Genomic DNA, 27,943 nt, shown 5'->3' on the forward strand with positions numbered 1-27,943 from the left:
TGAGTGAGGGTGAGTAATTAGTGACAGAATTTTTATTTTTGGGTGAACTAACCCTTTAAAGCAGCTGGAGGCTGCTCATTTAGATATGCACCGCTACCTTCGTTCAGGGACTCATAATTCCATTTCTGTTAAACAAATGCCTGTGAAACGTGTTCCGTTTGCATCAGTGTTTTAAGTCTTTGTTAAAACATTCCACAAGGAATTTACTAAATAAAAGCAGTTGAATGTGAGAGGATGTTTCTTTTTTGTCAAGTTTAGAATAAAGAGTCTTTACACAAATGTTAGACATAGAAATCCAATACTTTTATTTTACATTCATACATCTATATTTTACAGTAAGCTTAATGCATTTTTTCTTATTATTTAAAAAAGCCCAATCCCAAAACAAGTCCTGAAGAAGCTTACGCAATGAGTTGCATTTTTTCTTGAAGTGTGTGAAAAGCATTTATAAAGCACACATGCACACACACTCGGTCACGCCGTCCTTCTGTCACAAAAACATTCTCACATGTTTACACACTCGAAAAGGGGAAAAAAAGGACACGTGTTGCCCTTCAGTTGTACCTTAGTAGAGCTGGGCTGAATGAAAAGAAATTCAGACACCATTGAGAAAGGCACCTTGAGTACACAGTGTATACACAGACAAAAAGAAAAGAAAATAAAGACAATAGTATAACCTTTTACATAGCTTCTAAAACAACGACAAAACTGTAAACCTTCACTTGCCAAAAGAAATAAAAAGTCACGTTTCTATACAAATACATCTGAAGCAAAATATCTCCTTGGTCATAACATAGCAGTACCTTTTCTTTTTTTATTATTATTATTATAATCGTTATTACTTTTGAATGCATATGTTACCATGTAATTCCAGATCGGCTCTGCCAGCAGAGAGCAATCTTGATGTAAAGTAATTACACTTCATGTCACAATATTTATGCAGTTGCCTACATAGTGAAAGTTTATCAGTGGCAACCCACCTCATGCATGTTTTCCATTTGAGAGAGCAGCCATTATTCGCAAAAGTACACAACATAAACCAAGTAAGATATTCAATGCTATAGTCACAGTTAGGAGTTCCTCTTACAAGACAGAGGTCGTTCCAACATAGTGTAACCTGTACATTTATATATATATTTATATATATAAAAATCTATAGACACAATTCTTTGCTTTGCGAGAAATGTGTTTGACTTAAAATATTCCAACCTCAATCAAAATCCCCAGTACCTTCAGAAAAGTATTTTTTTTTTCGTTAGAAAATACTGTATTTTCAAAAACCGGATTTAAATGTTTTACATTCCATCCTTCTTCCAACAAAATAAAGCTTTTTTTAGTAACTCAAAACATAAAAACACTCCCAACATTTATATATGTAAATATGTAAATATAAACAATAAAGTGACTACAAGAGACCATATTGTGGTTCTATGTTCAAATGTAGAGGAAACCCGTTTAGACTGGCAATTCTTGCCAGTGTAGTTTTTTTTTTCCTTCTTGTCCGATTAACACAGTGTGGCACTAAAATTTTGAATGATTGTACATGTCAGGTCATATAATGCCATGGTCAGGTCTGCCCCTAAGTGCCTGCTCAGCATGCCTTCGTCAAGTCGGTCGGTAGGTCTGTCGAGGACATGCGATATTGGATCTTGGTGTTGGTGATTGCGCCGTGCTTCTGCCGCAGGTGTAACCGCAACTGACTCTTGTGGCGAAAATGCAAGTTGCATTTTTCACACTGAAAAACAAACGTGAGAACAGCGTTTAAGGTGAGGATGAATACTTTTGCACCTTGCAGATACAGCGATGCAATCGCTCTGTAAATGCTTACATGATAGGGCTTTTCTCCCGTGTGTATTCGCAGGTGACTTTTCAGCGTCTGCAAATGGCGGAAACGAGTGCCACAGATTTCGCACGGATATGGCTTCTCTCCGGTATGAATCAGAACGTGAGCCCGAAGGTGAGCGACCTGTGCAAAAGAGGTCATGTTAGTCTTACAAATGTCTTGTTCTGTATCTATACAAACTTGCTAATTCAAAGCACTCACCTGTACGAATCTAGCGCCGCATGTCTCGCACTTGTATGGCTTTTCTCCTGAGTGAATTCGTGTGTGGGTTTTGAGGTTAGCTGGTCTGTTGAACTGAGCCCCGCAGATATTGCATCTATACGGTTTCTCTCCTACAGCACAAATAAAAGGAGGTTAAGGAAAACGTCGAACGCTGCAGCCAAAATGACATTTGTAGGAGCGGGCTGTTTATTTTTACCGGTGTGAACTGTTTTGTGACTGGCAAGGTTTCCCTTGTAGCGGAATGCTGCTTGGCAACGGTCACATTTGTATGGCTTGTCGCTGTGGACCTGAAGCGTGTGGCGTTTCAAGGCTTCCTCCTCTGCAAACTTGGAGTCGCATTCATTACAGAAGTATGTTCCATTTTCTGTGAGGCGAAGGAGAAACGCTTTTAGCTTGGTTTTGGAAGACGCAAACAGGTTTTTAGGAAACTATGTAGGAGAGTATCTCACCACAGCTGGAATCGGAGTACTCGGAGTGCATCTCAGACATCTCCTCGGCCAGACGCGAGGCGGACGTGTTGGGACAGACGTCAGAGTGCTGTGGAGACTGGGAGCCGCAGGACGAGCATTTTAAATGGCTCATATAGAGAGAAGAGTGGCTGTCGCTGTTCCTCTGCGATCCCTCTAGAGTTCTGCTGAGGAAAACACCACATTTTAGGTCTGCAGAGGAATTCACTCATTTTTTTTATAGGATATGGAATGAATTTCACACGTTCCTGCTAAGAGGTAAATCCTCTGTGTGCTTTCAGAGGATTGGAATGGATGAAGAAAAATTCAATCTGGCTTTGTGGAGGTGGTGGGTGGAGAACCGTTCCACAAAATACTCACAAACCTGCAGTTTTGAACTTTATTGCATTAGGAAACCAGGTCGGTTTCTGTACACAGAGGATTTTGGACAAACTCACCTGTTGATGATGTTGTTGAGGCGACTGGCCTGCGGCACGGTGAAGTCCTCGCCTTGCTCTGTAATCTTTGTTGTCGCCTTCGAGTCGGGATGTTCAGACTCAACATGGTGAAGAAAAGCAGACAAGCCTGGCCTCTGCGGGGAGTGCATTCCAGGGTCACGAGGACTTGTCTCCTCCTCTTTGGAGCTCTGGTTGAGAACGATGAATTTGTATTTCTTCCAGTTGCGAGCTTTAGGGTCTTGAGTACCTTGAGAGGTCGGAGGTTGCGAGGCCTGCGTGAGGGCTGCGTTTTTGCTGCTACTTGATTCTGTTGGGGAATTGGGCTGGCAGTCTGATTTCAGAGGGCTCTGAGGGCTGCTCATCAAGGTTTTACGTCCATTAGAGGATATGCCCATGGAGTAGTGTTGGTGGCTCAAGTGTTCCTCTACCAGGGAACTTTGCTCTTTCCCAGTCTCCCTCTGCTGCTCCTGAGCCAGGCTGGTGAAACCGTGCTTCCTGGAGCTCATCCCAATCGAATGGACCACTCCCTCCAAGGTCTCCCGCTTCATTTCCTCATCTCTTCCCAGCTCTCTCGAGGAGTATGAGCTGGCATGGCAAGCGGTTGAGCTCCCGCCAGTGGCGCTGCGGGTGAAGTCGGCCAGGATGGGATTGTTGCCGTCAGCCGGCGAGCAGTGTTTGTGATGAATGATTCCTCCCTTTGAGAAGTCTGAGAAAGTGTTTTTGGTATCTGTCAGCTTGCAAAGAGGAAAGGGAAAACCTTGCATGGGAAACTGGCTGTAAAGGTACGAGCTGTTAGGAGCATTTACTCCGTTAAACATGCAGACGCCATAGGGTCTCCCATCTCTGAAAGTCGCTCCCCGTCCAGGAACGTTTTCCATCACCTCATGGGGTCTGTAACTGTGAACGTCTTGAGGTAAAAGCAAGGGGCTGACCAGAAAGTCCTCTCTGGGAAGTTTGATGGAGGAGTCACTGCATGGAAATACAGAGCAAATTACAGAACATCTGCACTGTATCATTCATTCTAAGGTGTAATTTATGAACAAAGGAAAACATACCTGGACTTTATGAATCTGTGGCAGGTGTCAACAACGTGGTCCATCTGTAAATAGATGGCCGTGTTCATGATGGCCATGATGAGGCTCTCCTTCAGTGTGAGACGTGAAGTGTACATGAACTCCAGAAGGATTGCGAAACCCTCTGGGTCGACCTTCGGGTCCAGACTGATGGCGTTCAGGTTGCATTTGTGTGAATCAGTAAAGATTGAGTAGAAGAGCCCACTGTGGAGAAATGATTTTAGTTAGCTTTCTAACATGTTTTCACTACAAGAAAGCATGTAACAAATCCAAACAATCTTCAATTGCACCTGCATGCCATAAGGACTGTTTTGTGTGCTCGAAACTGTTGTCTGTTGACCAGAATCGTGACATCTGTGAGGATATCTCTGCTACGCAGTCGGTTCAGGTTGAGCAGAACATCACTTGCATGACGTGTGAATTGGATGCAGCTGTCGGCTGCACAAGCCATTTTTTCGAGATCTGTGGGGAAACAAAGTGAACCGTGAATGATGTAATCGGCGCTCACTGAACAACATGCGCTAAAATCAGAAAAGTTGGGTATTATTCTTACATCACACAAATCTTTGAAGCTCATATTAGCTGTTAAAAACTTCAAAAACAAGCCAGTGCTGTTATTCTTTGCTGTTTTTGGGCGGTATGTCAAAACATCTATTAAGAATGTAGTTTTAATCCTGTTATGCATCAGAAATTTGTCAATGTGTGCCACCTCTGCTTTTTCTTTGACAAAGGAACACAAAAGGAGACGTTATGGAGAATGACAGCCTCAGTCGCCATTCACTTTTATTCCAACTTTGCATACAATAAAAGTGAATGGTGACTGAGGCTGTCATTCTGCCTGACATCTCCTTTTATGTTCTACCGAAGAAAGAAAATCATTAGGGTTTGGAACAACACGAGGGTGAGTAAATGATGACAGACTTATCATTTATGGGTGAACTATCCCTTTAATCTGAAAATCAATTACATCTCAGAGATGCCGCCAGATTTCCCTCTCTGTCCGGTAGGTGGCGATAAATGATGCAAATATTTAGTTGGAGAACTGACGTCCATCCACGTGCGGTTTACTTCTGTCAGATACGAGAATCATTATTCTTCCTACCCACAATTATCTTTTAGCGTATCTGACAGCATTATCCTTCAAGTTCACAGTTACAATGAACTTTTAGGCACTTTGCGAGGTAAGTCAAACAAAAGGTATATTTATCCTAATATGTACCAGGTTCACTGAAATGTGCATTTAGGCTTACTTCTTGCCTTCGGAAGAAAATTGCTTCTTTCCCTGCGATTTTAAAGTCTTTATGTGTGGAGAATAAACTGGAGTGAGTCATGGGAAAATGTAGTTAGGCTGTTTATTGCAGTACTCTGGACCGATACACTTCACTATTGAGGAATGAGTGTAATAACAGACAAAGTGGAATAGTCAACAAACACAACCCAAGAATTATGTTAATACCGTAGAAGAGTTTATTTTCTTAATAGATTAATTTTGTGACAACCCTTTTTCTGCTTTCGCAAGTTCACGTATTGAACGATTCACCTCAGACGGGTCTCCCAGTCACATCTGGCGCCCTGACACAAATATAGTTTCACTGGACGCCTTTAAATAGTTAGGCGAACATTTCTCACATGTTGAACATTCAGTATTAGAGATTCTATTTCCATTTCAGCCTACATAACATCAATATCCCCGACCGCGCTCTGTCATAGTGCCAAAGCAGCTTAATCAGCCCATGACTCTTGTAATGCTCTTGTGTGAGGAGGCAAACACGCAGATGACCAGTAATGGAATCGGATTTTAACCACTGGACAAACAAATAAAAACCACACACACACACACACAAACACCTAAATACACCAGCTCTTCAGAACCTTTCTGAAACTGACCCGAAGAACTTTTAGCCACTTTGATTTGATGTTCTGAACAACTAGTTTTATTTCGCCAAGTTTTGTGTCCACGAGATGTCACCCAGAGACCGTTTTGACATTAAGCGACGCTGAACGACACCTGCAACTCGCATATCAAGTCATATTTGGCTGCTTTGCCGGCATTTAACGATCCTAAATCACTACGACCGTATAAACATCATCAACTTCTCACGAACACACAAAAGTGTCATATGGCAGAGCGCGTTCTCTGTTGAGCTCTTATTTGTCTCGCATTCTTGCTCTCGGTTTCCATCTTATTAAGCGGTAAATCGTATTTAACACTTTCACCCTATGTAACTAAACGCCATTAAATGTGCTCACTCCAGGAATAGTCCGATCCACAACACGCAAACAGCGGACAGATTTATGAGCCGTTCGCTCAATGCCAAGCAGCACTTTAAAGTCTGTTTTTATTTTTTTTTTTTTTTTTTTTTTAAATCTATGTCTGTTAAGCCATATGCATATGTACATATGGTGCATTTTATACAACGTATTTTTAAAACGAAACACCTAACACACTAGCGACAAATTACAAATATATACATTTAAAAGAAAACACATGGCTACAGAGTAACTTGTGCAGGTCCGCTGCGCTCGTACTGTTACAAGTGACAGCAACCGCAAAACGATACAAACTTTTCTATCGCATCTCCACTTGCGAACACTTGCATATTTTGCTGAAATACTATAAAATGTAACACTCTGACAAAAAACGATAATGACAATATCAGTGATGACATGAATGATTCTCCGCGCTACAGGAAAAAAAAATAATAAAAACAAATAACAAACGCACGCTCAACAACTCCACAACCAAATCAGAAACAATCTCTAAGCTTAGGATGTGATTTACACCATCATAACACACTGAAAACGCAATGTGCACGGCTTTTGGCAGAGGACAACAAAACTAAAACGTCAAGAAGAGAAAGAGCGAGCGAGAGTGCAAACTCCGGTTTCTAAGCGAACTCCGCGTTTGAAAGCATGCACTGAGATAAAAAATGAAATCGGCGGATGCCTTGGTTAACGCTTCTATCTTTGTATTTAACCACGCACTACACAACCACCGTTTATAATCTTATCCCCCATGTGCTATTTAGTCAACTTTGAAAGATGTCTAGTTCGATTGCTTTTCGGGGGAAAACGCGCACCGCGTCTAAATTTTCACCCCTCTGCCGCCTGCACATACTATTTACAACCCCACGATCCCGCAGTGAGGACTGACAGAGCAGTATGGTTCGTGCAGGACGACCTAAACTGTCAAAAGCATTTTCTCCAGTCCAGACAGACCCACTACATAAACACTTTGCTCTACAAGACTGTCCGCAAAAACAGCTAAAAATCAGCCGAGATAAACATTTAACCATAAAACCCAATAAAACAGCCTAATGAACATGTGTGAGTAATGGCAACAGCGCGCCAGAGGAAAAGAATGTAAAAAAAATCACCTGGTAGTGCTTTCCTAGAAACTTCTTGCATCACCACTTCTAAGAACCCCAGTTCTAAGAATCAGGAGAGCTCAATTCTCGGAATTTGAGCTGGCGACCATACCATTTTTAGAGGACAGGGGAGTGTGATGTTTTGCCTTAACTTTGGATTTCTTCACTTATCGTCAATATTTTGATTTCACACTACTATACTTTAATATTTAACTACTGTGTTTTTGAATTAAATGTTTAAAGTGCAAATTAAACAATCAAATTACTAGTATGATCGAGAAAAATACTTGCATTCAGCGTTTATTTCCTCCTTTCTCATGGACGCGTCCAGACCGAGACAGTCACGTGGCCAGAGAAAGTGGCTTACGTACGTTGTCTCTTTAGCCCAGCCTCAAAATACTCAGAACTAATTTGCTATTCCATGACATAAGCAAAGTGTCCATTCGTTGCCTTTCCCTGTATTAAACCCACGGCCATAACCTAGTCTATACAGAACATATCTGGAGCGCTTATTCACACGGACACAGTTTGTTTGTTTATTTATTATATTTTTCTTTCTTTCAGTGATATATTTTTTTTTCTAGCATGTTATCTCTTCAGTGCCGTGGACCTGCTGGCCAGTGTGCATAAGGGTTTGTTTGACCGGGATTATATCTATCTATATATATATATATATATATACGAACATTGAGACATTGTGGCTTTATTTCACATCTGGAATGTCGTTTATTAATTCGATTTTTTTACTTTGATTCTACTGCTTTGTTCTCGTCGTGGTTTGTCTGTCACATGTGTATACAACCGGTAGTAGGCTACTGACGAACTGCCCTATCTGGCAAGTCCATAGATGTGTTTAGAAATCGATATAAGTAACTGTGGTTGAGAGGAATATTGATGAATATTTATTTGACTTGTTAAGGCGCTGTTAAAAGCCGCTTCGTTTCGGAATTGTGCAATATTAATGGTTTAATTGTCAGGAGGCAGCTGAGTTGCAAGGAGAACCTTACAGCACCGGAGCGCTTAGTCTTGTAAAGATGCCAGTGACAGGCAGCAATTGACTGACGAATTAATCTCATTCTTACGCACAACTCGCATTACTAAACCATATTTGTAGAGCCGCGCGTTCTGTACGTATTAATTGATGTCACATTCTCCGCTGTTGAAGTGTCCATATCCGTCACGCTTTAAGTCAGAAAGACGGCAGCTCACAAAAACAGCAGTTCGTACAAAACACTTGTTGTTGAGGCCCACAAATATGATGTTGTTCATGCTTAATGATACGTGGTGCGGCTGATTTATTTTACGTTATGTTTAATTATGCTCTGAGCGAAAGCTGAGTATTATTTTATAAACCATTCTTTGAAAGAGTAGAAACTTCTATAAACGTCAGTTGAAATAACCAGCGAAGACCGAAATGCCAGCTCCTGTTCACAGGTTAACCTCAGGCCTCCGTTTAGTAGCCTTTAGGTCACACATAATAATTTTAAGAATGCGTTTTAGTATTTTTTTTTATTAGATTTATTAAAAGCTCGACACATTCTGATCAAAGTTTCACTCGTCTGTAAGTTGGGTGTTTTTATTAATAAAGGACATCAGTTGTCGTTTATTCTGCAGACTCTGTTTGTGAGAAGCATCTGTCAGAAAGCATAAGGAGGAGACGACATGTCAGTTTGGTGCGTTTTATATTCTCTTCCTCTTCCAACATGCTTCTCGCTTTTTTCCCCCCGCATCTCTAATGCACTAAAAACGCGTACAGTCAGTACTGGTCCAAACGCAGGCGTCGTGTTTTTCGTCCAAGTGGAGAAAAAAAATCTCTGTGTAGCCTCTTTAAAAGTCGAGTGTCCGAGTTTTTACATTCAGAGACAGCAGTATTTAGCTGCATCCCTTGAGACATAATATTACCTCATTAGAATCCCTGATAAAAAGTAGTTGAATTGATCCATCGGATGTAATGGATAAACATCGCTCAGCATGAAGAATGTAATACACGTCAGTTATTCAAAGTTAGGTTAACACTGGCTTAGCCAGGACACATCGTGTTCGATGTTTGTGTGAAAGATAGAGACTTGTTTTTACCATAACCCTATATTTGAGCATATATATCGTCTGGGATGATTTATACCGTGTTCTGGCTTTCAGGTGATTTATTATAAAAAGATAAAGTGCTGAGTAATAGAACATGAAGTTAATATGTGAATATTCCCTGGGGCATTTTATAATCTCACATTGTTATTGCTACTGCAATTAATTATGCTAGTATGTAATATATGTAACGGACTCTGGAATGCAAGGAACTTTTCCGCGGGGTTGTACATTTTGGCTGGCTTGTAGTTTTGGAATTTGTTTTGCTCTGGACATTTTTACATCTCAGGCCTGTTTGCAGCGCAGCTCAGGGAGTGGATTTTGAGGTGTTCTTTCATGCTGGTGTGTCACATTAGAGTCACGATAAAGATTGCTTATAAAATTGTTATTGTGGAAAAAACTATAAAAGTAACTGCGTAGAACAAGTTTTATACTGTTTAAAGCTTGTTTATAATAACCATATGGTATATTTATTTACTCTTGTGTATTGTACATTAGTTTTTTAATTTTTTTAAAACTGTGCTTCATGGAATTCCTGTAAATCCATAATGAAAATAAAATAGTTTTTACTCAATGCTGATGTCAAGTCTTTAATTTGCTTACCTTGAAACTAAACTCTTATGTGGTGTATACATGTGTGGGCATCTGTTGAGACGTATGTAATTAGAAAATATGAGCTGAATATTCATAGAAAAGGGAATACTTGCTTTTTTATTTTAACACAAGTGTCATAATCACTTTTACTTTTCTTCTGTAAAGCTAACTGTAACTGGACAGCTCTGACCTACATACACTACTTTTTACATAACTATCACCTGTTTTAAGTTTAAGCAGTCAAGAGAAATATCATCAAGATTTTTAAAATTTTTATTTCTGCCTTATGGTAGTTTCTTTTTAGTTCTTCAAGGAAAATGGGGAAATGCAACAAGTAGATTTTAATATTTGTGGGAAATGCAACAAGTACTGTTGTAAAAAGGATGATTAGAAGTTAAAAAATCAAGCCACTTGGTGAAATAACTGGATCTTTTTAATCTTCATATTCACTTTGAAACGTGGACTGATGAGTGATTTGCTTTCTGACGTGCTCACCTGGGTAACTTCGCTTGTGGCTCCAACTGGGGGGAGCTGGTCCGTCCTCCCTTGAGCCGTTTATACCCTGACACAGAAGGAGCATCTGTTGGGCTGTGGTGGAAAAAAGGAAGAATTTCAGTGCACATGTTTCCCCCCAAACAGATCCAGTGCTTTTGTCTGGGTTTAGTTGGTGCGTCTGTACATTTTGCTGCCTTAATGTTTTGCTGATTAATTTGTCGCCATAAACAACAGGTTTTGGTTTAATGATTCTGATGCTGTGAACAACAGACACATTATTCATCAAATATTGGACCTTAATTTTATTATCAGTTTTATTGATACACTTTGTCTATGACCTAATTTCTATGATTGTTGTTTATTTTGACAAAAAATGACACTATTTAAAATGCACGCATTAGGGCAGAAAATATAAGTATATTTAATTTAATATGTCTTGGCAGAAAAATATTTGACAGCTGTACGTACTTACGGGGTTTTCTTTTTTTGCTTGTGCGAAGTGCTCGGGTTTGCTGTTTTTATAAACAAATCACAATCTAAATAGCCTGAAGTGAAGAAGATCAGATTTGCACTTATCGTTTTTCCTACTGTTCAGTCTTTTCGAGTTTCATTAGTGTTTTGCTTTCTGCTTTGCATAATGCTAATGCAAACATTTAATGTAACTATGTGTTATGTGAGGGGAATTTTTTTTTTTTCGAATTCTGCTGGATAGCAACAGTGTCAGCATTGCACTGTTTGGGTACATGAAATGGTGGAACATCAACAGAAGAAAAAATCAACAACACTGCTGAACTCTTGTGACACTGTAACGTGACTCAAAAGAAAAAAATCCCTCAAAGTACTGAGATGGAGATCAAATCAAGAAAGTGAAAAAGTGACAGAATCTGACATATAGTTTTCCTTTCTGTCTCTTGGAGTTTTGTTTCGAAACAAGGACTATCAGAAAGTTGTGAGTTCAATCAGCTATGAATATTCACCTTATATACATAAGTAATGTAACAAATACATAATAGTTAAATGCTTAAATTATATAAATACTTAAAAATGTGTGTATTATTGTCACCTGTCTTATTGAATGTCTTTGTATTCTTATGAAAACTAAAAACCTAAATGTTGCCCCTCCCCCATAAACCTCGGTATAAAATTTAAATTTGTTCATGTAATATTTAATGTGGTTTTACAGGTACAGCATGTAGTATGTCACATATCACGGCATCTTGCAAGAATCTGTAATCTTTACTAAAAATAAATCTTTATCTCCTAATTACCCTGAAATAAATGTGCCGCTATTGTTGAAGTGTACAAGACAGGAAAACATGTTCCAAAAATAGTTTGCCTGTGCGCTACCTTGGCTAGTTGTACCCCGGATTGTGTGGGCTGATTTTTTAGAACAGAGGTGGAACAGACACAAGATGGAACGCCTCTATACTTTCTTGTGAAGATCATGCCTAGGTAGTCATAATAGAAGCATAAAGCGACAACGTTATATTTTTGACCTTCTCATGACAGCCCACAATGTAAAATTTAATTTCAAAAACAACCCACATAAAATGCATTTAGTGTTGTGAAGAGGCAGAAGTCATTTACTTTCCTCAGTTTAACACTGATTGACCTACTTTGTTATTTTGGCCCGAGGAGAAAATTGAATCAACGTAATAAATTGATTTTTCTGACCCACTAATATATTTTACCAGCTTTGATTCAAGTGTGTTAGTTTAGGGAACGTCTAATTGTTGTAGATGGAAAAGGAACGCTTACGACAAACTTGTCTTGATGGATTTCTGTCTGACCTAAAGCTGTTCTCACAAGGGTCAAATTTAGCAGAGATTTATTTTGTAATAACCTGATGTCAAGCACTCAGAGCTACACCATATCTCAGTATATCCTGTTCTTGATGACCTTTTTTCTTAACGTCTTGTTTAAAACACATATTCTTATATATGCTCTGAATTCATGTTGGTGTCATGTAGTGTATATACTAGTTTATACCAACCTAAAAATGTCATGTGGTGTAACCATATGTAAAAAATCATACAAATATTAGATACTTTTGATGAAATCCAAGAGCTGCGTAGACAGTAATGTAACGGACACATACACAAGGTAGTAAGGACTTCATTAAAATAGTCCATGTGACATCTGTGGTGCAACCGTAATGTTATGAAGTTACAAGAATACTTTTTGTGTGCAAAGAAAACAACAACGGCACAGGAGCAGGCATTGTGACGTAGAACCCAGATGCGTTGCGCCTTGTTTAAAAGCAGATGATGACGCACGCTGTACAAAACGTTTTCGTCTTCGTAAACGTTTTTGAAGATTTTAACAGAACAACTGAATATACAGACAATGAACTAAGAGAGACGGACATTCTAAGTCAGAACGCCGGCTTCTGCATCAGCAGCACCACTTGCATGCATTGTGGTACACTCATGAATGAACGTTGTAGGCTAAAACAGTAAAGAAGAAATTGCTGAATAGTTATTTTCAGTTAAACCACTGATGTCACATGGACTTCTTTAACTATGTCCTACTACCTTACTGGGACTTGAACATGTTAGTTGCACTGCAGAAATCTCTCGGATTTCATCAAAAAATATCTTAATTTGTGTTCCAAAGATGAACAAAGGACTTACAGGTTTGGAACAACATGAGGGTGTGTAATTAATGACAGATTTTTCATTTTTGGGTGGACTATCCCTTTTTAGTGAGTCACATCCCAGGACAATTTAGGGCGTGAACTTTCCTTCTCTTGTCCTTAGAAAGTCAAATTATCTGATAAATTAACACACTCTTTGCACACACCACATGACTTTGCTTTGTCGAACATATATATATATATATATACATATACATGTGTGTGTGTATATATATATATATATATATATATATATATATATATATATATATATATATAATGTGATGCGATCTAGGAAAACCCAACACATGGTGAAATTTGACCTTTTTTTAGGACCTTTTTCCGTTTTAGGAAAAACGGCTTTAAAGTGAGACTACTTTCACTTTCACTTTACCGGTTTAACGAGAGCTGTCTGTCAAGTTGGGAGCGCTATACTGCACCATTACACATCCGTTGTTTATCATATGCATAGTCTCCAAACTTTTGATCACTTTTGATTTTATGTTTAGATAGCGCGAATAATGCAGCTTACCTTGTAGTAAAAGTGAGCGCAGCGCAACTGTTCGCACACTATGCATAAAACTGTCATCGGACTCCTGCTCTTTAGTAACTTCATCCTCTATGGGAAGCCAAACAACTCAAATGTGGGACGAAACAGCGCGGTATTAAAGTGCTCCCGCCGCGCTGACATGTCATCTGCGCGGCCCAATGAACCGAGCCGCGCCACCGACTCTACAGCGCAGGGAAGACGTGTTTGCTAGCGCCACCCAATGGGCAGCGCGGTGCTGACAAACACCAAAAGTGGGACGAGACAGCACGGTGTTATATTGGTTTGCGCTGTTTAAATTGGTCAGAGCTGGTGAGATTAGTTTGCGCCGCGCTGCCCATTGGGCGGCGCTAGCAAACACGCCTTCCCTGCGCTGTGGAGTCGGTCGCGCGGCTCGGTCCATTCAGCCGCGCAGATGACATGTCAGCGCGGCGCGAGTATTTTAATACCGCGCTGTTTCGTCCCACATTTGGGTTGTTTGGTTGTTTGTCATCTGCGCGGCTGAATGGACCGAGCCGCGCGACAGACTCGACAGCTCAGGGAAGACGTGTTTGCTAGCGCTGTTCAATTGGCAGCGCGGCGCAACTAATCTCACCAGCTCATATGACTACAGCGCAACAGCGCAAACCAACATAATACCGCGCTGTTTCGTCTCACTTTTGGTGTTTGTCAGCGCCGCGCTGCCCATTGGGTGGCGCTAGCAAACACGTCTTCCCTGCGCTGTAGAGTCGGTGGCGCGGCTCGGTTCATTGGGCCGCGCAGATGACATGTCAGCGCGGCGGGAGCACTTTAATACCGCGCTGTTTCGTCCCACATTTGAGTTGTTTGGCTTCCCATACTTTAGACGGTGTTGTTGCGCTCCGCCATCTTACGAGATTAAAAAAAAAGTAAATAAATAAAAAAACTTTGCGTGCTGTAGTTTACACAGGACTGGCGGAGAATGTCAATTAATACGCCTTTACTAAATATGTTACGTGGTTTATTTTGATAGGTTAACTGTTGTTGTGGTGTAAAGGAAAGCACCTCAGCAGCGCGTTCTTAGCATAAGAGAAAGACACTTTCACTTCTACTTGCTGCAATAAATGGCTATTTTTCTGTACTAAACAAGTGAATTTCGTCGAGATATTTTCAGAGATGATAGACAAGATGTTATAGAATAATAATTTAATGAAAACCTAATTTTGACAAAAAAATTACATTCGACCTATTTATCGAATTTCCTGGAAACGTCCCAGCGCGACATCCGACGGATTTTTCCCAGATCGCATCATATTCATATATTAAATCGAAGAATTTCATTTTTTATGACTAGGCCAAAAAATCTTTTCAAAAATGCATGTATTTATTTATTCAAGAGCCTTTTTTTCTTCATAGTTGTATTTCACCAACTTTATGGTCCATATAAAAAAATAATTTTAATACTTGAATATTTTAATATTGTGTGTATAAAATGCATTTTTAATGTATTCTTAAATAAATTAATAAATTGCTTTAATGTATAGTTACGGGGTAGAAGATTCACCCTGAACTAAAGAGAGCGATTTGAGTTTTTCGGCCAAATTATGTTGGTAATTATTTAAAAAAACACCCTTTCCTTAATGGAATCGTACGGATATCCACCCATCTGGATCCGGCGCCCCACTAAAAACACCCCAGGTGTTCGCTAACCAACAGGGGAAAGTCTCTTAAATAGTTAAGGCCCTCCTTCACAACAACCGATTCAGCACTGCCAAACAAAGAGCATGTTGAGCTTCAAAACAAAGAGCAGCGTCAACTTTATTTCAATCCACTGGAGGGTTGTTTAAGGCCCTCCGATGTGGTTTTGCATAATACACAGCCGTAAAACCATCCAGGAGTTTCTGGAGAAATGTGTAATTTACCATGGCCCCCTGCAGTGCCCAACCACATGCGCACGAGATAATTACTGCGAAACCTTGGCAAAGTTTTAGCCAACGAATTCCACAAAAATAAATGACCCACTTAGAAAAGCTGGGTGGAGAAGGGGAGCCTTCATCAATACTCCGTGTGTTACATCAACGCTTAGCAGCTACTGAGCAACAGGCGCGAATGACACATTGTTAGGTTAGGGTGACATCACTGGGTTGTTCCCGCGAGTGATTTCTGTTTGGGAAACGACCTCGTGATGACAAGAGTTTACAAATACTTATTCTTCAACATGAGTCTAAAACGTTTAGTAGGCTGCTGTTCCAGTCTGTCTGAACGGCAATAACGGGGGGCATCTGCGGTGACCGCGTCTGCTCCGTTTCAACTTTTACTTACAAGTTGTTAAACAACTGTCTGATGATGCTGAATGCGCACAATGTGCTGCCCATTAACATTAGCCTGAGCGCCGGAAACTGCCCTACAGTCTTTTCTACACGAGCGGCAAATTTTTGCCCCCATCTGATAGCAACTTTTTTTTGTTTTTAATTTTTTTTGCCAGCTTCAGCCTTCATTGTCAGCGAAGTCTTGAGCCAACCGTGTTCATCAGAGGAATGATGCAACGGAGCTGTAACACGGTGCGGATCCGCTGTTAGCAAGTGCACTGAGGTCCTCTTAGTTCTTTAATATAAAAAGACTGCTTTTGGGTTGTGAATAAAAATTCTAAAGGAAGCCTTTTCTTTGCTAAATTTCCATAGAGAATAGAAGATGTGTCACATGGAGAACCAGTTTTTAAGATCAGCAATTTAATGCTTAGTTTATACTGGTATCACACTTTAGTTTAACACTTTACTTTATGATATACACACATCCATACATGTGTGTGCATTTGTGTAGGGCACAAAAATCTAAAAATATAAATATCTTTTCTGCAATATCACATCAAAATTGTTTAACTTACAGATAAATTGTGACCTCACAATGTCAGAGAGACATTTAAAGCACTGTTGCATCATGAAACACCAAAACATGAGTAAAATTGTAAATTTAGAGAGATGTAAAGTGTGATTAGAATATAGTATCTCTGTTTATGAATGTGCTGTTACACAGTCACTGAATGCCTTCTGTGCTGTGCTCAACGATTTTTTTTTTTTTACACCATTGCTCAAATTATGCTACAAGTACGCTAATAATCTGCCCTTATTTTAATAGAGGTTTTATAATAATCCACATGATAAGAAATTATATCATCCGTAAACTCAACTGCTCGTCGACTCTGTACTGAAAGAAGTTTGGCAGATTCCTGTCTGTGATAAAAGAAACCCTGAAGTGTCGGTACTGTTATCACTCATTCTTGTATCTGTTTGACTTCATGCTTGGCTCACAAAGCCATGAGAACCACACTAGTCTCCATAAACTGTAAATATGGCCTATTTACAGATATTTGACAAAATTTCTTTAAATAATTTCAAGCCACAAGCACAGAGCATTTGTGCACAGCTCATTAAATGACATTCATTAAGACAGATGCTGAATTTAAGTATGGGATTTAATAATTTAGATACGCTTTCTAAACTTAGTCTTGTTTTGAAGGACCCAAAATCGTCATATGATGAATGTCTGGATGTTACACACTCCCAACATGTCGTTTGCTATTCTTTAACATTTAACAAACATGGCCAGAAGAGACAAAGCTGGTATGTATTTAACGCCTACAGTGCTTCATACTCAACTCCTCAACTGTGGTGAGAAAACCAGCCTCTCTGTGGTCTGATCTGATGTTTCGACTTCTACATCCCACGTCAATTTACCATTCACATTCTCATAGTTTATGAGAAGTTGGTACGATTATATTTTTTGTGCAATTCAAAGACATTTATAGGCATTAAGTTAGTTAGTTTCAGGCCCCAGATGTATAATGCTGACATACATGAGCTAGATCAGATTTAGACTGAAGCGTGGGCCACGCCGTCTCGAGGTTTTGCATGTGAGCTGATCAGCACAGGATGTCACAGCCCAAACAGCAGTAGGCGGGGTGGGGTAGGGTGGGGTGGGGGGATGATGTAGAGTGGTGGAGGTACTGCTGCTTTGCCTACCTCAGTAACGTGTGGGTATGCTGTCTGTAAGCGGGGCCTGGCATGGGGGGTTGGGTAAAGGCATGCAGCTGCCACACTGATGCCGCAAGCATCCTCAAACAACCTGCTGAAGATGCGTATGTCATGCTGGTTTGTCACGTTTTTGAGTTTTTGATTCTTCATGCTAAACATTTGTGTGACAGTAGGTTCAAACGGTAAAAGAGGTCATCTGCAGTTGTTACATATGTATTTATTTGTATTTTTAGGTTAAATCGATGACAAATTATATTTTGGCTTGAATAAAATACATTAATTTACATGTTACCACGTTACCACAATTACAAAAAAAAAAAACTTACAATTAAGTGTTTTTAACAGGGTTGCCAGGTTTTCACATCAAAACCCAACCAATTGCTACTCAAAACTGGTCAAATTAGCATTCCAGGGGTTAAATACTGCGTTATTGGGGTCGCTTCAACCCGCGGACGATGAAAAACACAGGCATCACTGGTCTTTATTTATATATATATATATATATATATATATATATATATATATATATATATATATATATATATATATATATAATATACATATATATATATATATATATATATAATATATATATATATATATATATATATATATATATATTTGATACGATGCACTTATAATGTACTTAAATGTTTTTACATTGCATTTATATTTAAAAATACCTTTCTGAAAATGCATCTGTAATTAATTTCTCTAGTTACATTTGTAATTACACTGTTGACCCTATGTCTAGACATTAACCCGCCCTTAAACCTAACCACGAAACCCATCTGTAACCTTTACCGTATCCCACCTCAATAGAAGAGAAAGTGTTTTGCAGTTTAACATGAAACCAACAGGTACACTGTACTAAACATTTATTTATGTATGCATGTATTTATTTTTATGTAAATGGATAGTAAAGACACCTCATTTTCTATAAAAAATTGAGTTTTTTTTAATTATTTTTTTCTTCTCTAGTTGCTGCTTTATTTGCAAACCTAAAAGTTCTTTTTTAAATAAAAAAATATTTTCAAATTTATTCATTTTTGGAATTTTTATATATATATTTTTATAACAAATATTAAATTAATATATGGAATTGTGTTTTCAAGTAGACACTTTCTGTCTTTGTACTTGAAAATGTCATGTTTAATTCAGTGTTACTTGCCATTTCTTTGTCATTTTTTGAGTGTAATATGCATAAAGTTGAAAAAATTAAGAAAGCATCTGAATAAGTGGTCTAACAATAATGCTTTTTAATATTACGTAGTGTTTTGAAAGAGTTAAATTCTTCTCTTTCAGTAAAAGCCTGATGTGCTAAAAGCGTGATGGTGGGATTTGATTACTTGAACAGCACCTGGCGTCTTTTTCCGCAGATTTGAAAATTGACTTTTTAAGGAACAAATTCATCTACAAGAGCAGCTGAAAACAGCAGCAGTCCTCATGGAAATTAGCACAGTCACTTGGGGAAAGATCTTTAGTGACTCAGAGACAGTGGCAGGAAACTGGTTGCATCACACCTTGGAGGGCTATTAAAGTTTTCGAGTTTTAGTTTATGAGGTAAGTCTGCCAAAACTCGCAGGGAAATTTTTCACACCAGTGTAGAGTGGGTTTTAGCATATGCGATCGGTTAACGATGAATATAAAATGTTACAGTACAGGATGTTATTGTGCATTTCTGCAAGTGTTTTTTAACACTATTTACACCTATTCATCTTCATGCAAAAGGGTTTGTTAACCTGCATCACTCTACTCCCTGAAATATCGCTGTATATCCTCCTGCTCGTTCACATTTCAGCACTTAATAGCTCTTCTGACCTTGCCTTTATTGGCTCTGTTAGTTTCTTTAGGAAAGCCACTTTCAAAAACAACAACAACAAAAAGTCTAAACGAGGCCATCTAGTTTAAACGATTAATTTAAGAGATACATGGCAGGCTACAAGTGAGATGTGCTGAAGGAGCTGACAAGGAGCTAGAAAGAAAAAAAGGGGGGACAGCACAAGAACGAGAGAAAGAATTCGGTGTTTTGGAATTTTTCTGTTTTTCCCCTCAAGAACAGAATGTTTTCTGAGTCATGCGCCACCTGGTGGATTGCAAAAAAGAGTGAAAACAGTCTTCTGTCCTGTCAGGCGGTGTAAATTACGAACTCGGTCTGTATTTGTACAGTGTTCACTATGTAGGTTAAGACTGAGCCGTTCTTCAGAGCGTCCTCCAATTACAAATTTCACATAGCCTAGATCACGTTTAACCTTTGAAGCCTCCGTTTGAAGCAATAACAATGACTCATACTTTTCTCATTTCTTGTGGTGCTTCTGAGAACACAGAGCGGACTGGAAGGCAGGACGCCAAAATGCGAAAATATGACTCCCTTTTTTTTTGTTTTTTCATAATCCCACCCCTTTCGCACCCTCTAAACCTATCATGAACTAGTTTTCGAAACAGCCCATTTGTTGTTGTCACTGTCTTAAAGTGTCGAGGGAGGTGGTTGATCATTATCAGACGAATGCAGTACTCTATGTTCTGTCTTCACCGTTCAGATTCGCAAACCGAAGATGCGCTTATGTTTTTGTTGCCTTTAAAAATACATTATGTATTTCTGAAGGCTTGCATGTTGTGTGGTATAAAGGTTATGTACTCTCACTCCTCCAGATGTAATTAGGCACTAATCTCAGGGAAAAGATGTCTCGAATGCATTCATTTAAACGGGTGCTATTTCTTACTCTCCACACCTTGCCTTAATTTGTGGCGCAAGACTAATTTCTCAAACGGCCTAATCCCTTTAAGAATCGCGCTTGCGATATCATGCTCTCTTGTGGAATTGGGATTTGGAGAAATATGTTGGACTACATTTTCATGCCAAAAAGAGTCTTTCTTATCATTTGGTGGAAATGGGACTTGCTACAACTGGGAATAAAAATGCTACATGAATTTTTGAGCTCATCCAGAGGAGTTATTTGAGATCTCGTTTATGCGCCGTTTAACTTTGTCTGAGATGTTTCTCCTAAAATACACAAGAGACACAAAGAAGACAAATGTTGCCTACAGCCTGTGCTTATAGCGTTTATGGATAGATCATTATGTCTCAGAAGAATCTGATAAGAAATTATTGCTTTCACTTAGAAACCTCTGACTGCATATAGGTCAAAAGTTTACACGCACCTTGCAGAATCTGCAAAATATTATTTTACCAAAATAAGATGGATCATACAAGATGCATGTTAGTGTTTATTTAGTGCTACCCTAAATAAGGCGAGCATTTGGCATTAAAAAGTATATAAATTGTATTTTTTTTATTAAAATAACCGATCGTTACGCTAGATAAGACCCTTCTTTCTCGGCTGGGATCATTTACAACCGCATTTAACTGCCTTTTGGAAGTTCAAAATCGGGGCACCATATCAGTCCATTATATGGGAAAAAATGCTGAAATGTTTTCCTCAAAAAACATAATTTCTTTACGACTGAAGAAAGAAAGACATGAACATCTTGGATGACAAGGGGGTGAGTAAATTATTTGTAAATTTGTAAATCGCTCTGAAGCATCAGTGAGCATTTGAACCTTCTGTAATAGTTGCATTTGAGTCCCTTAGTTGTCCTCAGTGTGAAAAGTTGGATCTCATTGGAGGTTCAAATAAACAAAAAAGATGAAAAAAACAAAGAATTTGTGGGACCTGAAGATTTTTTAACTGTTCAGGACAACATGGGAGTCATGAACAACTATCACTTAACAAAAAAAAAAAAAAAAAAAAGGCTGTGAATCATTCAGCTATTTTTAACACATTTCTAAGAATCGAGTGTATGTAAACTTTTGAACAGGGTCATTTTTTATAAATTCAACTATTGTTCTCACTTGTGGACTATATGTAAATGTCTTTTATGCGAAATATCTTATTCAGGTCATTACTCAATAAAAAATAACCTGCATTTTGTGTCATGCTTCTTATTTTGGTAAAATAATTATCATTTTGCAGATTCTGCAAGTTGTATTTAAACTTTTGACCTCAACTATATATATCGACAATTACCTTAAAAATAGCCTTAAAATTAAGTTACTGTTCACGGGTCTATAAGGAGCTTAAAATCCCATTTTCTTCATTGGTTCATCAATAAAAGTTCTCATTTTGTCAGACTGAGAACTTTCAACCAGTGCAACGTAAGACAAATTAGGCTTAACTCTGAAGCAAGTTAGATTCCTTATTGAAACGTCATTATATGTGAGTTTTTAAAGCGTTTAAACATGGTTTCATCCATCCATTAGTTCAGATCTCCTGCCAATGCCTGCTTGTAAATGTAGCAAATCTCTCTATTTTTCATCACTGTTTAAGGCAGCTTTTTTTGCCCAAACATTCTTAAATCACAGAAGTCAGGATATCAGGAAAAATCCAATCTGGCCGAAATGCCTCAGTGGAATATCCATTAGGCCTGTGGAGGGGTGTGGTTCTGTGTTGCCTATTTTTGGCTCGCTCCCTCCATCCATCAGAGGGAGCAAATGGAGTGTAATCCATGATAACATGGATGCAGGGGCTTTTGGCCTGGATGAAAGCAATTCCACCCAGTCCCAGAAATCAGCTCCTCTAAAACCTGATTTTACTTGGATGGCCTCCAACTTTGACCAATTCTAAAAACCCAAGAGGTAGATAAACACGTATTTCCAGAAATTTTTAATAACATATCAATTTACATGGGATTTGGGGAGAGGATTTGCAGTAGTATATTTTGTTGGGTGGGTTACAAAATCCCTGCGAAAATACATATTTTTAAAAGTACTCCTAAGTGTGCTCATTGGGAAAACCTACAGCGGATCATTTTCTGTGCGTCAAAGTTTTATGCAAGCTTTAAGACTGCTTAAACTGCAAAAACGATCAGTCCGATGTTTATGCAGATTATTGTTATTATTGTATAAGTGTATCACTTTCGTAAGACACATGATCAGAGTTTAGATGTGAAAGAGAGGGCATGCATTCTCTGTTGCCAGGTAACTCGCATATCTCTGTTGGAACAAGTTGTAATACCAGCTCTTTGGTAATACAGTACTGTAGCTTATTTCATTTCTAACCTTATGAAGAACTACAATATTAGACATGTTGACAGGGAGACACTTAGCTTGTTCATGATCATGTTAGAGAAGATCTAGAAAAGTAATGTTTTTGGTCCTTTAAAAATTTGCGTCCCACCCTGAAATAGTGTAAACAAATCTTATATGTTAACATGAGGTGATGTTAGTGATCTGAACTTTGTGAGTTAGGTTAGAACTTTTTTTTTTCCAATTAAGTGCAGCTAGTGGAGGTCCAGATGGCATCAACATATGGATTTCGCTCTGCCAGCATTCAGATTGCATGGAACCAGCCACCCATCAACACTTACTTGCGCTGGATTTGACTCTGACTCCCTTAAACTGCCTTGCTAATGTTTACAGCAAACAGATCAGCCAGAGTCAGCGTCACTTCTGTGAAGTTGTGCTCATTCGGCATGTTTGCTGCTATGGTAAAAACCTATAATCATTATGGGAAGAGTGGTGTTGGTCATAAACAATGAGGGATATCAATGTAAATAAGGCATAATTAGCTCCACTGGAGACTTGTACAGCTTAACACCAATAGCGATTCCCATAGGGACCCAGGGAACCATAGGAAGTTCAGTGACTCTATCTGCAGGTTTCATTCTTATGCCAGTAGGTGGCGACAAGTGACTGTCTTTTAAATGAGCCATTTGAATCATTTACTCAACCAATTCGCTAATCATCTCTGAATGAATCGGGAACTAAACAAGTAAGTCATTGAATCATTCATTTAACTGATTTGTTCACCACTACTGTGTTACAATGAGAAAAAAAACAGCAATATTGTGTCTAAAATGTAAGTTACTGTAATGGATATTGATTTCTGGTTTATTGAAATGTTTAACAGAAGTATCACATATTGCTCTGCGGTCACATTTACCATTACTCTGTGAAAGTTCAGTGGTGAAATCCAGTCAGTTCAAAAGGATTGCATGGAGTTTTGTGGCCACTAGCATGGAGCAAACTGGACAGAGCGAGCATTTTCAGTTCATTCCAATAGTCCTTGAGCTTCATGATTGTGCAGTGAATTGTGGGATGAATTGAAAACGCTCGATCTGTACTGCTCTCTCTGCGCCATTGGGCACATGCCATATCCCTGAAGGTGAAAAGGTTCTCTATGTGACCCTGCTGGAAAAAACAACAACAACAACAATAGAAACCATAACAGAAATTCTAATGGTTTCCACTAAAAATACTATTCCAAATATTTTTACCATTAAAACCACTAAAAATGGTTTTCTGTAGTGTGTCTTGGGACATACTCCATTAGTATTTAGTGGTTTTAACAAGCCACCAATAAAAGGTGACCAATTGCCAGTAGAGACCAACAGGCACCATTACAATTTCCATTAAAACCAGTAAAATTCCCATTGTAACCAGTTAAAGCATTACAAATTATGTGACGTTAACTGTTGTTTTTTTCAACAGGGCAGTGTTTCTCAACTAGTGAGTCATAACCGTATTATACAGTCAAAGAAACATCAGCAACAAAAACGTTTGTTTGTGTCAACAATTTTGTGAAATAAATGAGCATTTTTTATTTATTTTAAATATATATAGTATACAATAAAAAAGTGGGTTGCAGCTTGATGACCATAGTAAAATGTAAGTCAAACCATTTGAGAGCTACTGCCCTATGCTGATTTCTCAAAGCCACACTGACCAAAAGAAAGCGGCTTGGTTTTAAAGTGAACTCTGTATTAGATGTGCTTCATATAGCTATAACAATAGCTCTTTTTGACCTTGGAATATTATCTTTCGAAAATGTGATTGCACTACTCCGACTTCTTGAAAATGTTGATAGTTCTATCGTGACATTTACAAATGAATGACGGTTTTGAATGAGTCACATGGCCTGCAATACTGATACATATGGACATAATGTACTCTTAGTATGATTTTTGCAAACGTGTATACCAAAAAACAAATATATGTCACTTTGGTCTCTGCCTGCCTCTGACTTCAAGAGAGACATGGATAGTTTATCTGTATGCAGAAGCAGAAATAAAGTCAGGTACATAAACCAAGGCTAAAGTGAGTCAGAAAAGCTAACCTTGTCTTGATATTACCGGTGAATCATGGTCAAACCAAGGAGAGACAAAACAGTGATTGTCCAAAATAGCAAACTCAAATCAATGTCAGATCTCTGCTATGTTTCATAAGCAGCTGCTTGTACATTTGCTCTGAACAGCTGATGATAAGCCGCGCTGTCTAAGTATTCAATTATTTTATTAGTCTGTGCAGAGAAATCTGTGTTGGCAAAACAAAGTTGCTGTTACAAATAATTTATTCAACAACTTAACTGATAAATGTGTCAGGGAAAATGAGTGGATGTTTACTTTCTGTACAGGTACTTTCAGCTTTTTACAAGGGATGTGATTAGAACCACATGTAATTTTCATACACTTTTTAAAAAAAGGTGCTTTAACAGGTTCTTCACAGCGATGCCATAGAAGAACCATTTTTGGTTTCACAAAGAAACATTCAATCAAAACCATCTCTTTCTTACCTTTTTATAATCTGAAGAACCTTCTTTCTCCACAAAGAAGTTTTTGTGAAACAGAAAGGTTCTTCAGATAGTAAAGGTTCTTTATAGAACCATTTAAACAAAAAAGGTTCTTCTATGGCATCTTGAACCTGCTAGGAAACCTTGCTCAGAATTTGAGCATTTAGTTTTACTGATAAATTGCAATACATACTGAGATCCCATATTGAAGTACGGATTTATTTTCAGTTAATATGTGACGTCAACTTGTTTGTTTTCAAACTTTTTGATGGACTTAAATATGGTGATCCCTTTGCAAGGGGCCATTTCATAAAATAAAAATAATAATAATAATAAAAAAATAAAATAAAATAAAATTTCCAGATTTTTTTTTTCTGGACCCCTAACGTCAATTAAACTAGCTGTTCCTTCAGAGAATTTAGTAGTTGCTGTTTTTGCAACCATCAGTATGTAAAGTAAAAATAAGCTTCAATACGCCATTTGGAAAACAGGACTAGCCATAAATGAAAGAATTCAGAGGGGTTAAATCCCACCATCAAACTTTCCGTCTTTAATGCATCAGAGTGCACAAACAGCCTTCTTGAGCATGAAAGGTCCTTCAGGAAGTCTCTGTGTATGAGACTGTGCAGCGTATGTTGGAGCAGCGTTTCCGATGTGAGCACATGAGTGGAAAATGAGCTTTAACTAAGCTTGTAAACATGACCATCTCCTTCATGGCTTTTAATCAGCTTCGTGACTGTCCCACTCCAGAGAATTAGATGAGAGATCTTTGCAGCTTAAGTAGTGCTCGCATACAGATGTACTGTACATCAGAGCATCTGCAGAGCCGTTTTGCATTCATGTCTCTCTAGAACACAAATTGTTTTACACAACATAGCATGAGAGCTGATTGTTTAATGGCTATTACTGTACATCCTGTGCTTGTGTCATGTACATGCACTAACCAACCATGTTTTAATGTAAAACCATATTATCTTAAATTGATGCTGCAAAGCACTTACATAATAACTTATGCACACAGATGCTAATTATGCTCATGGAATGCTATGATCATGTTGTTATCCAGCTGTAGTAATGTGTGCACATGCAATCTCCCTGTGATTTATTTGATTAGCTCTGCTAGAACATTCAGCTTTAACATCATTTACAAATTAACTAAGCTTGTGCATGTACAGAATATCTGTATTCAGAGCTAAAATATTTGTTCAACAGCCAATACAGAATCTTTTTTTCCCTCCTCCCACACTTACCTGCGACTTTCTCTGTCATGTCGCTGGAACTTGAGACATTTCCACTCTCAATTTATGAGCTGTTATCATTGCAAATACCAAATCATGTCGTTTTCAGTTTTCCAAGAGTTATTTAATTATCTTTTCTCTATGTGAGTTCATGGACACGCAGGTTTAATGCCTTTTGATTTGATAGTTTATCGCAGTAAGCAATGTTTTGAAATTCGTCTAAGCCCACTGTACAAAAAGTACACTTGGCAGAAAATATGTAAGGGGAGGGAGCCCCTTTTTAAAATGATGTCAAATACTTGTGAATTACATCAGAATGAATAAATAAGAGGGTCAAGCATTTTCTCTTAAGACTGTGTGAGCAAATGCCAAGAAGAGAAAACGCTCAATCTAAGATTAAGAGAGAGTGCCGAGTCCAAATAGCTTCGGGCACTTTCTTTCTGTTCTCTGCTTCTCTGCTCCTCTCTGGTGCCTGCTCATTTTGCTTACACACTTTACATTCTTATCGTATTAAAAATTCATTTTATCTTGAGTAATGGGGCAAGCTCTGGCTTTTTCTTGTGAAATTTCCTGAGCGCACATTTCAGGTAGTTTCTCTTTAAAGGGATAGTTCACCCGAAAAATTCAAAACCCGTATGATTCAGTTTCTTCTGTGGAACACAGAAGATATTTTGAAAAGTTACTTTTTTTGACCGTACACTGAAAATCAGTGGAGTTCACTTTTGTTTTGGACCCCATTGACTTTTACTGTACAGGCGAAAAACAGTTCTTCAGAATATCTTCTTTCGTGTTCCACAGAAAAAAAAAACTCCTACAGAGTAAATGATGTTGTGACCTTTGAGACTTGAGCAGATGGTTGCAGCTGATATTTACTAATTTGTGATGAAGCATTTGGCAATTCTAACCTCCACTTACCTTTTAATCAATACAAGTGCACTACTAATAACGTAAAAAGGGTTATGAAACAACAAGCAAACTTTGACCTGTAAAATTAAGATTTTGAACTCTCACAGTGTTTCTGTGTTGGTTTACTGAGCGTGTCAAATAAGGAAATTGCTCTGCTGGCATCTCTTTCGTTTTCTTCCCAATTAATGCGTTTGCTTTTTATTAATTTCCTTTGGACTACTTTACTGCAACCCCAGCAGAAAAAAGAAACACAGCACTGCTGGGAGTGTGAGGTCACGGAGGAGAGTAAGTACGAAGTTAGTTAAAGAGAAAATTCTCACCGTGTTTCTGCTGCATGGAGTGGGGCATGCTGGGAGAGGAGTGATTACTCAGCGGTCGCGAGGAACCCCCAGCTTCACCACGTCTTGAACGCTGGAGCAGGAAGTGGGACACCTCTGGACAGTCCAAAAAGTTGCCAACGGCAAGCAGAAGTCTCTTTT

At 38.5% G+C, this 27,943-nt stretch overlaps 1 protein-coding gene across 5 annotated transcripts; it reads right to left on the reverse strand.

Annotated features, from left to right (window-relative positions):
* Positions 1-299: 299 nt before the first annotated feature.
* On the reverse strand, positions 300-27,943 carry bcl6aa (BCL6A transcription repressor a). Of its 5 annotated transcripts, none has more exons than XM_051112285.1 (10): positions 27,785-27,943; positions 10,582-10,674; positions 4,333-4,504; positions 4,025-4,246; positions 2,970-3,938; positions 2,515-2,699; positions 2,262-2,429; positions 2,045-2,175; positions 1,829-1,966; positions 300-1,735 (listed from the first exon to the last, which is right to left on the reverse strand). In XM_051112285.1, the coding sequence occupies exons 1-10, from the start codon at positions 27,810-27,812 to the stop codon at positions 1,592-1,594; spliced, it is 2,250 nt and encodes a 749-aa protein (XP_050968242.1). In that variant the 5' UTR covers positions 27,813-27,943; the 3' UTR covers positions 300-1,591. The 5 variants fall into 5 exon arrangements, with proteins under 5 accessions (XP_050968242.1, XP_050968243.1, XP_050968245.1 ...); XM_051112286.1 differs by having other exon boundaries at positions 2,515-2,696; positions 27,785-27,939; XM_051112288.1 differs by lacking the exons at positions 10,582-10,674; positions 27,785-27,943 and adding an exon at positions 7,420-7,487 and having other exon boundaries at positions 2,515-2,696.

Source organism: Labeo rohita, chromosome 6 (genome assembly GCF_022985175.1).
Source record: "Labeo rohita strain BAU-BD-2019 chromosome 6, IGBB_LRoh.1.0, whole genome shotgun sequence".
Lineage (NCBI taxonomy): Eukaryota > Metazoa > Chordata > Actinopteri > Cypriniformes > Cyprinidae > Labeo > Labeo rohita.